This window comes from Pinus tabuliformis, chromosome 7 (genome assembly GCF_031772625.1).
Source record: "Pinus tabuliformis cultivar Carrire ecotype Pingquan chromosome 7, CPIR1, whole genome shotgun sequence".
Lineage (NCBI taxonomy): Eukaryota > Viridiplantae > Streptophyta > Pinopsida > Pinales > Pinaceae > Pinus > Pinus tabuliformis.
Window position 1 is genome coordinate 916800190 of NC_142293.1, and position 11737 is coordinate 916811926.

The 11737-nt window shown below is 34.4% G+C and overlaps 1 protein-coding gene across 1 annotated transcript; it reads left to right on the forward strand.

Moving 5' to 3' along the window:
* Positions 1 to 5748: 5748 nt before the first annotated feature.
* On the forward strand, positions 5749 to 10411 carry LOC149250648 (uncharacterized). Its single transcript, XM_089459164.1, has 5 exons — positions 5749 to 6545; positions 8299 to 8432; positions 8684 to 8831; positions 9038 to 9144; positions 9794 to 10411. Exons 1-5 carry the CDS (start codon positions 6191 to 6193, stop codon positions 9833 to 9835), a joined length of 786 nt encoding a protein of 261 aa, XP_089315290.1. The 5' UTR covers positions 5749 to 6190; the 3' UTR covers positions 9836 to 10411.
* Positions 10412 to 11737: the final 1326 nt, after the last annotated feature.

Consider the following 11737-nt stretch of genomic DNA (forward strand, 5'->3'; position numbering starts at 1 on the left):
ATTATTATTTGGGTGATTATAATTTCAATAGAATTATTAATAATTATAATAATAACATAAGATTTATTAGTAAGAATAAGAGTGAGTTAACCTATTATAATAGTATTATTAATAACGAGAAGTATAATTTTGAAGATAATAATAATAATAATAAGCTTCCTCATCCTTCTCGTAATAATAGGGTCGTTAATCTTTCTAAATTTTCCTTTCCCCCTTCTGTCTTTAGCCTTCTTGAGAAAGGATTAAATTTTTCCCTCGCCCCGAAGAAGATCCCGGTGGAAGACATCATGTGTGACGTAGAGTTTGGGATTAAGGGCTTACCTGATAATATTAAGGACACTATTAGGCAAGACTACATTGTTGTCCTCAAGAAGGCAAAGCCCCCTAGAAGCAATAAGACTGAATTTGAGGCCCTCAAATCCTTGAACCACAACAAGGACATCATGGTTCTTAAAGCCGACAAAGGAGGGGCTGCTGTCATCCTTGATAAGGAGGATTATCGCCAGAAGATGGTGGATCATCTGTGTAATAATGGCAGCTATAAAAATCTTAACAAGAATCCCTTAAAGAAGATCTCCAGAACAGTCGCTCTAGCTATAAAGTCTAGTAGAATTGTGGGTTCCTTTTTCCATAAACTTATTGAGAGTAGCTCCATCACCCCGAGGATATATGGGCTTCCAAAGATTCACAAAGAAGGGGCTCCCCTTAGACCCATTGTCAACACCATAGGAGGTCATGCCTACCTCCTACGAAATACCTAGCCTTGAAGCTTAGACCCCTTGTGGGCCTCACAGAGTCATTCGTAAAAGACTCTTCATCTTTTGTCAATGAGCTTAAGGGCATAAAGTTCGACCCTAGTGACATTCTTGTGAGTTTCAATGTGGTCTCCCTTTACACTTGCATTCCTATAAAGGAGGCCATTGAGGTCATCAACCGCCTAACTAATCCTGATACCACTCATTTAGTCGAAATTTGTCTCACGTCTACTTTCTTCAGCTTCAAAGGTGAATTCTATGAACAGACCTGCGGGGTTGCCATGGGCTCACCCCTATCCCTGGTTGTTGCTAATATTTTTATGGAAGACTTTGAATCCAAGGCTTTGGCCTCTGCGCGTCTCTTGCCCAAGTTTTGGAAAAGATTTGTTGACGACACTGGTGTCATCTGGTCTCATGGCCAGGAGGAGTTAGATCTCTTTTTCAACATCTCAATAACCAATCCCCTTCCATTAAGTTCACCATGGAGCAGGAAGTTGATGGATGTTTTCCTTTCCTTGATGTTCTCATTTCAAAAAATGATGATGGTTCTTTCTCCCACCAAGTGTTTAGGAAGAAAACTCATACTGAGCAGTATCTTCATGCCAGCTCCCATCATTTCCCTGCTCAAAAGTTGGGTGTTCTCAACACGCTAGTGACTCATGTGCTGAGAATCTCCGATGAAAAGAACCTTGAGAGGGAGAAAGCCCATCTCCTTAATGTTTTTGTTAATAATGGTTATAGTAGGCACCAAGGTCTGGAAGCTTTCCTTAAAGCCAGCAAAGGTCCCAAGGTTAAGAAAGACCCTAAGGATCGAGTCTCAGGGGTTCATCTCCTGTTCATCCAGGGGACCACTGATAAGATTGCAAGAATCCTCAAGAGGCATAATGTGCCCTCTTCCTTTAGACCCCTTAACACCATCTATAGCTCTCTTAGATCTGTTAAAGACCCCATTGACCCCAAGGACATGAAAGGTGTCTATGTTATTCCTTGTTCCTGTGGGACCCCCTATGTTGGTGAGACTGGGCGCTCTATTAATCAAAGGATTCATGAACACTTAGCCGACATAAAACATGGGAGGACCCGGTCTTCCGCCCTGGTAGAACACACGGAAAAAACTAAGCATCACGTATGTATTGAGGAGGCCCGTGTTATTGCCAAGATTGCACCTTTTCATCACCGGAAGTTTAGGGAGGCCATAGAAATTGAAAAAAGGTTGAGCAATCTCAATAGGGATGACGACTGGAAGATTAGCAGATGTTGGATCCCTGCCCTTTCTTCCTAGCTGCCCCCGCCTGTCCCTCGCCCCTTGTGTTGTTCTTTTATTGTGATCTTCTCTCGTCTTCTGGACCATGTGTTATCCTTTAGTCCTTCTCTGCTCTTTGATTTTAATTAAAATTTAACATTTTATTTTACCATTACTTGTTCTCCCATTAGAATAATATGTTTGTTTATATAGGTAGTAAAAATATTTTTAAGCCTTAGTTAATCAGCATAGTGGAATAATTAATATAATATTTTTTTACCTTAATAAAGGAATTTTAAAGAATGATGCTAATTATCTCATTTTAACTTTAATATAAATAAATAGAAATTCATTAATGAATTTAACTAATTAGAAACTGCCATCTTTTTTCTGAGTAATTCCTCAATAACTTTAAAATAATTTTAATAAGAAATTGCCACTTATTCAATTATGTTAGGTTCTTTATTTTAGTATTAAGTCAATTATCTAAGTAAGTAAGTAGGTTAGCCTTTAATAAACAATTTTAATTTGTCTTATTATTTCATATTAATAATATTATTTTGTGTTTAATCTATAGCTTTAATAATAATAATAAATCAATTATTTTATACTCATTAAATATATACAGTTTAATTAAGCCTTAGTTAGTTAGTATAGTGTAATAGTTAATATAATAAAAGTTTTACCTTAATAATTTTTTTTTAAAGAATGGTGCTAATTATCCCATTATAACTTTAATATAAATAAATAAGAATTCAAGAATGAATTTAAGTAATAGTTCCTCAATAACTTTAAAATAATTTTAATGAGGAATTGCCACCTATTCAATTCTATTAGGTCCTTTGATTTAGTATCTAACTAACTAAGTAGGTTAGCCTTTAATAAATAATTTAATTTTTCTTATTAATTTTTCCTTATTATTTCATTTAATAATATTAGTTTGTATTTAATCTATATAGCTTTAATAATAATAATAAATCTATTATTAGTTTATACTCATTAAATATAAACAGTTAAATTTAATCAAATATAGTAATAAATTTAACAAAACTAACTTTTGAATTAATTGAATTTCCCTATCCCTATCCCTCGGTCCAGTACAATTTCCCAGTCAAATATAGTTGTTTCCTGGTCAAATATAGCCATTGGATGATCTACTCTTTCTATTTAAACAGTTGCCATGATCTGGTTCTTCAACTTGTCCTGACGATGAACCACACTTGTTGGTTCGAAACACGTCAACAAATGAATTATGATTTGATTTTCGTCGAAAAATCTTCTCAATATTCAAAGAGTAGTCTTACAATATTTACGACATACTCATGAAAGTGTGTTGGCTCAATGAAATTCAAGTATTAAACAAAAGTTCCAAGATATATTAGTACAATGAACACCACTAACTCCAATAGTGGAGCGTTAGAGCAACCACTTGCTCCTCCAAAATAACTATCTTCCTCTCTAATGCCTAGTAGGAAGAGCCAAGGTGAAAAGTAATTTGCATGACCTACGAGGGTGTATATATAACAAATGGAGTGACCATTCACCTCCCTTGTGACCGTTGGACTACCCTCATGATTTTTTGACTTATCTATGACCTTTTGACTCCTTCATGACTTTTCAGATTCTATAGATGACTCTTGGACTTTCACTTTACATTACATTTCTCACATTGAAATTACATAACCCATAAATGATGTGGAAAATGATGACTCATCTTGACATGAGACCTTGACAAGACATGACATGACACTGATGACATGGAGTGCATGATGATATGGCAATGTTAAGCCATTCTTGCTACTGTTATTTTTATGTCTTCTTGAAAGATGGTACATGTTCGCCTCCTCCATAAGGCTTGAAGGTAGGGAGTCTTCAACATGATCTTGATCTCCATTTGTTGTCGCAATTTGGTGTCCCTTTGTCTTTCCTTGATTAGTCAACTTGTATATGCAGCTACAAAGTTGTCTTCTAGTAGGGTCTCCTTCTTCATCTTCCTCATCATCATCCTGTCATAACATGATATAATACCTACAACTTAATCCACTCAATACAAGACGACATCAGTCTGATAAACCCATAGTCTAACATTCTTCATGACAACCATTAATTGAGTTGGAATCAGGTGATAGGCTGAGAGACCGGTTCAAGGATTGCACAGTTGTGTAACTTCGGAGGTCAGGGGCTAAGACTGAACCTTGAGACTGTGTAGTGCGCAGTTCAGGCAGGCGAGGGCAAGACAACTGCGCAATTGAGTGGCTCAAGGGGTCAGGCTGGAAGCTTGAGGCTTGAGGTAAGTGTGGGATCAATAAGGCCAAAATGAATAAAGACAAAACTTGAGTATGATCACACACTTAGAACAGTTGACGACACAACATTGATCACTCAGAGCACATGAACAACATAATACCCTCAATGCAACGACAATGTGACAGTTTTCCCCAAGTGCGACACCAAAGGTACACTTTGCGACGACAGTGACAACACTTGTGCGACATTGCTTGAAACTTTGGGAATGAGTGCAATACACGTCTATGTGATAAGAATGACTCATTAGCACCAAGGTTACCCCTTGAAACAAACCAAAACTACATTTGTGCGATGTGCAACATTTTCCATGCTCAAAAGACAACACTTGTGACAGTAAGAGGAAAGTGCAAACGACACTTGCAAAATGCAATTGGCATTCAAAGCGACACATGCTAGAACAAAGATAGCATGAAAACAACACTTAATAAAGTGAAAAAAAGCAAAAGCGACAATCATAAACATGCAAGTAACACTTGCGAAATCGAAGGTGTGCAAAAGCGACAGTTGGAAAAACTCACTGAAATAGAAGAACAATCGCGGCCAAAAGTGAGAGGTTGTCGATGAGAGTGCGCGTTGACTGTCGACATAGGTTGAACATTGCACATGCACTGTCTTGATGGACTTGTGTTATGCCTGTTCAAGCTTGCATAAAAGAGTGTGCCCATAAACTTGTTGTGGATTGAGCATGTGCCTTTAACACTTACAAATTGAGAAGAAGGCTAGAATACTTTACAAAGCATCGATCAACCATAAAGTGACTAGAATGAACGATCTCAAGATCTACGGTAGGCTCCAAAATTCAAGTTTAGACCAACTTTTGGATGATTAACCACACTTGTTGGTTTGAAACACGTCAGCCAAAAATTTCTTTTATGTGATTTCTACCAAAAGGCTTTGCTTAATTCATTATGGATCACAAAAGATTGAATACAAAAAACAATGTTACTTATTAAATTTAATGAGTTGGGTGTCATTTATTGAACCCAATGGGTTGACTTGTTGAATAACCCAACAAATATCATTGACATCCATCACAGTGGTTTATGTGTACGAATATGCATTAAGATATTTAACTCCAATTCAATTCAATGGGGGTTGAAGTGATGGACACCTTGTATGGGTAGATATGACCATTTTGAAACTACTTATAATTTTATTTATTTTGTAATCGAGAAAAAATGTTTTGTACTCTTAATATTTAAAAAATTATTTATGAACGGAATTATTTATGAACGGTTATGGCGATATCGACTCATAAATAAATTTTAAACTTAATTTAAAATATATTTACACTCAATACTATTTATTTATGTTTAAATATTAATACTCTCCGCTCCACAACAATAGACGGAATATTTCTCATGACTAGAAATGGGTCCATGTTGAGTATCTCCCACTCGGTAATGATTGCTTCTATAAATATTGTTAAATGAGAAATTCATCACACCAAAAGATAGAAAAGGGGATATTATGCCATATTATTACAGTTTCAGCCATCACGCTCGGTAATGATGGCTTCCATAAATATTGTTAAATGAGAAATTCATCACACAAAAAGATAGAAAAGGGGATATTATGCAATATTATTGCAGTTGCTGGCTGAATCCAAAGTTATTCTTTGAAGGAAGAAGAGGGGAGAACCGTTGGGAGGCGTGGAAGGCCAAATATAGAGAGACAAGAGGCAGAAAGAGCTTCTGAGGGACCAAAAGGTCATGACCCGACATGATGCATGTGGATATTATCTTGTCAGACCTCTGAAAAAAGAATTCCGCCTTTAAATTCGGATATGGCCAGAGAATGCACATTTATATCCATACGTTCCTGCCCAAATCAATCGGGTAATAATCAATCAGGCGTGTTCCACGTTGACTAATTTTACAGCCTAATGGCAATCGAGGCAGCAGGGATTAGTTACAGGATACCCTGCCTCATCTCGTCCAGAGGCAACCCAACACAGAACAACAGGATTCCCAATGTGTTTTCTGTAATTTGCAAGGTGGGTGTTCAGAATCCCCAATGGGGTTTACAAAATGGCAACAGCATCTGCATCTCCAATTCCAAGCTTTTCAGATCTCTACTGCATACATATCCCAAGAGGAAGAGGAGCACCAGGAGAAACGTTGCAATAGTAGCAGAATCGGTGGCCAATGTGAACAGGGGTACTTCTGGCTCAGAGTGGTGGGACAATCTCAGAGGAGCGGCTAGTCCTCGCTCTAGCGATATCGTTTGGCCAGCAGCAGGTGTTTTTAATCCTTTCCTTTTATTTGTCAAATTCATCTATAGATTGCATTTAAAGTAGAAATTCTCAGATCTCCATTGCTGGCACTCCATTGATCATCTGGGTATGTGTCCCCTTACTGTTGCCATCACTTATTTGAATTGGTTTTATGTAGAATTTCAATTCCAGTAGTTGGATTCATGTGATAGTTTTAACTTTGGAATCTGATATTGAAGTTTAACTGATAAATGCTTAATTATGGTCTCTTTTTTATGTTTCATTTTTGCTATTTACTATTAATAACTGTTATTTAACAAAACATTTTCCCTGCAATTTTGTTTTACTTTGCTCCTAGCTTCTCTTTCCTTGAGTGTTTCCATAACTACATTGTTGATTCCTATCAAACCAATTTCTCAAATGCCAGCCTAACTGTGACAAAGGACTTTCTTACTTCTTATTTTGACTTTAAGTTGGCAAAGCCCAGGGCTCAAAATTTGTTCTCTCTTTTGCTTGGCAGTTCCCTACAAGCCCTTTTAGAATTTTTGATGATTATAGTTTTAACATTTATATTTTCGTCTGTAGCAACCCTGGTGACATGGGGAATGTTTCAATTCACCCTTTTCAAAAGGGTTCAAATGTTAGAATTATGCCTTGTTCATAGAGGACCGACAATTAAGCAGGAGGTAGATAGCCTGATCAAGAAACCCATTTTCAGTGATGAAAGTGCAAAATGTCTGTCAAACCTTATGGGAAAGGAAATGGTGATGTAACCATGTTGTTGGAGGAAATTACAAAAGGGTTGAGCTTCATGAACATGATAAAGACAAGGGCAATTCATAATTGGCGCTACTCTTGTTCTGGCTAGTTGAATAATCGCTGTTTGTTTTAGATTCTAGGATCATGTTAGCTAGGTGAAAACTTCCATGTTCTACTCACTATGTCGTGACCTGCTATCTGATTCTCAAAGTATCAAGTATATGGATGGTAATATAAGCCCATAATATCAAGTATAGCCAAAAAATTTGCCTGTATGGCAAGTATAAATAAAATATTCTATAGGAGGAGCATTGCTCCCTTCAACCTTGTAAAATATTGTATAGGAGGAGCATTGCTCCCAAATTAAAGGGGTTACACTTCAAGAGATTATAGAGAAAGTTTCCAAATACTAAGACTAAGAATTGTGACACTGTGCTAAATTATTTTTCATGTTTTATATCTCTGCTAGTTTACTGGTGCTCATGTAGCCCGGTCTTTTGTGATGCTGCACTTAATAACATTAATTATTATATTAGGTTAGGATCACTATAAACTGGACAGAACGCACTTTCAATTTTAGAACCAAGTATCGACTCATGGATGAGGCAAATTGGATTAAAGCAAATTAAAGCTTATTTACATACAATAATTCAAATTAAGATGTTTGCTTTGCACTTGACAGAATAGAGGCAAAATCTGATAAAAAAGACTAGCCACTCCCTGTATTCATTGTCACTTAAGTAATGTTTTACAGATTCAGTACGAAGCACAGACATCACTCTAGGGAAAAGCAGGAATTAGTTCATAAGGTGATTTAAGTTGATGTCTTGCATTGGTAAGCTTCCTTAAATTTTTCCTGAACAAGAGGTCATCTTGAAATTCAAAGAGATGATATCTGGTCTCTTGTGACTCAAAGAAGGCTCATTGTCCAGGTCAATCAGTATTTGTCAAAGTTGTGCTTTTCTCTTGGGGCCTAAAATCTAGTAGATTGGCTCAGCTTATTCCATTGATATGTGCAGGGGCATTTGTAGCAATGTCAATCATGGAACTCATAGATATTATGATTGCACCCAAAGGGCTGAAATTGACAATTGCTCCCTTTGGTGCTGTTTGTGCTGTGTTGTTTACTGCTCCAACCTCACCGGCAGCACAGGTAGGCTTTAAACATTTATGATCCATTTTTCTATTTTGAGCAATATCTCAAAGAAAGTAGAAATCACAATTCCAAGAGTGATCTGGTTAAACTCAGACTTAAACACCAGCTCTAAAATTACTGTAAACATACTGAATTGCTCATGTAAAATCAGTACTATATTAAACCGTCTAATACAAGAAATAGACAATCAGGCCTCTTTTTGAGCATTTTGTAAATTTGACAACTTTGATTTTGAACTTCATATGCAGAAATACAATATGTTCGTTTCTCATATTGGCTGTGCAGCACTTGGAGTGATTGCATTAGCTGTTTTTGGCCCAGGTTGGGTTGCCCGCAGTGTTGCCCTAGCTGCATCTGTGGCATTCATGATATATTTCGGTTCTTTCCATCCTCCTGGTGTGTTTCCATTCATTTATCCCATTCTTGGAAATTGTATCTATACAATATCACATTACTTGGAATCAATTTCACTTAAACCTGTTGTTGCATTTTCAATCAAATTCGCTTCAATTTGTTGTAATTTCAATTTGATGTTGGGCCTGTGACACAAAGTTGATTTTATATCTTTATAAAATATCTAAATTTTGGAGCATTGTTTGCAGCTGCTGGACTGCCTATACTTTTCATTGATGGACCAAAGTTTCAACACCTGCAATGGTGGTACTCCATATTTCCTGGAGCAGCAGGCTGCATTCTATTATGTTTGATGGTAAGTCTTGCCCTATCTTGAATGATTTCCTTGACTCTATATCAATAGTGATGCTCGTGTTGTTTCTACACCAGTGTAGATTCATCTTAACTCAGGATCTATTAAGCATTAAGAGCAATAAAAAAGAAACCAAGGTGCAAATTTCTCCATGCTTAAAGAACCAGAGTTGTTAAGATGTACTTATAACAATCTATAACTTGGAGTCTCCAAATAATCCCTGCTTTGTTTGAAAGCTGTTTTCACAAAAATGATGTCCACACATAGATTTCTAATGTTTCAAACTAATGTATTATTGTCAAACTGACGTATTATTTATTTCTGTAAATTAATGTTTCAAAAGAAAAGCATGGAACTATTGTCTTCTTGATTAGTTGCAGGTTGTAGACCTTTTTTGGTAAGTGTTGTGGGCTTCTAAAAAGTATGGAAGTAGAACTTACTGCATTGAATGAATTCTTTCCATCTACAACAGGATGTTTCACTACCAAACTGCATGCAAATCATTAGATTTATCTTTTCCCAACTGTATTAAGGACTCCAAAGTCACTACTTGGATAGCATCTTGAGCCTTAGAATCTTCTGGTTAAGAGCTCTTAAATATCTTAATTTGAAATGTTTCTCTAAACTATACTGATTTGGTTTTGTGCTGCAGCAAGAGCTGGTGACTTTCTTGAAAAAAAATTACAAGTTTTGAAGAGTTGATGTAATTCGAAAAGCTGGTATCTCCCTCGCCAGAAAAAGGGTTATAGCCCACAAAAAGTACCAAAGTTTCGCCTGTAAATGAATAGTTCTTTGGCAAAAATAAAAAATGGAAAATGCACCATAACTATGTTCATGGAGTGCCTTCTGAAGTCTATTGCAGCAAGATAAAGCAACTCTTGCGCTTCTCATTAAATCTATAGCAGAAGGTGCTTTATGAACTTTTCTGTTGCAATTGTTACATGCACTTTGTCATTTGTTTGGAAATCTTTAGAATTGGCTGTTGAGGTTGTTCTAGGAACCAATGTATATGTGCCTATAAGAGAAAACATGGAACTAAAATTGTAAAATAAGTACTTTGCACAGTTGCCAGGTTCAAATTGTTCAAATATTGTCCTTGAAGATGCTTGTAAATATAAATCCTGGTTTGTAATTCTATGTCGATCCCTGAAGTTAATGGCTAAATGTTCACATCAAAATATGCTGACATTTTGCTGCTGTAAGATTGCATGTATAATTTCTAGAGAGGTTAATTCTCTGTGAAACCATGATGGAATACCTTTTTACTACACTGGTATTTGTCAAACCTAAGAAATTTGGAAAATGATCAAATTTGATGTGAAAAAAAAGCTGATGTGCATCTTAATGTAAACAAAAAGGAAAAAAAAATATGAAACAAAGAACATTGCAATATGGTTAATAGATAATATATAATTATTTAATTACTATAGCATCTGCCTATTATGACCATGATCGATCTTAGATAAGAATATAATTTATATATCTTTAGAATTATCTGAACTATAAATATATTTTAACTTGAGATATATTAAACAATTTTTTAATAAAAGATGAAAAATAAATCAAAATGTAATTCTTTGACTATTATATTGGTTGTTTTTTAATAATAATAATAATAATTATTTATTATGAATTTTAATATTTTAAAAAAAAGTTATATATCTCATTCATGCTACATTCATATTAAGTAAAATAATCTTTCATAAAACTAAGTTGTATGTATTTAATTCAATTTGTTATCTACCCAATTTCATTTATTTTTAAATACCTTATTTATATTAAATTATATAGTTTAGTGTTAATATTATTACTAACCAATCTAAACAATGCATTCACAAAAATAATGATATTATTAATAACCATTCCCGACGATGCATCCACAAAAATAATTTTTTAGTAAATATTGAGAGGATTAAAATTACTTTAAGAATGAAGGGGCTTCCATAGTGCAACTTAATGAGATATCATTTGTTTTTGTCATTCCTTTTCAGATTGGTATGATTTCTGTAGCTTGACTGTAGCTAATTATAGTGTGTTTTTTTGTTTCCAAGAGTTTTTTTACTGGTTATTTTATTTGTAAAATTTTAGGGTGTATTAAGTTTAATTAAATAGTGTGTATTAAGTTTAATTGACTATTTAATTAAAGTTGTAAATTTTTTTATCAATATTAATATATATATATATATATATATATATATATAATTCATTTTTTAGCATGAGTTTAATTAAGTTTTAATTTTATTTCACAATTTGTGACCCAACGATCATAAGAGATAATTTTGAGTGTTTTTTTTTTTTCTTCATAAAATTTGAAGTACTAAAAATCATTTAGTTTACTAAAAAATTAGAAAACATTATAAAACTGTGAATTTGAATCCATTATCAAATATATCAAAATGAAGTTAAGGTTAAAAATCTAAGTTAAAAGAAATATTTATAATTTATAAATAAATGTTAATTTTAATTAAAAAAATATATTAAAAAATAAATACAAATATTTAAAAAAATATTAATTTAATTGAATCATTTGCTTAAAACAGGAAAGAATGGTAAAACTTTGAATTTGAATTCTTCACCAAACATCTTGAAATAAGTT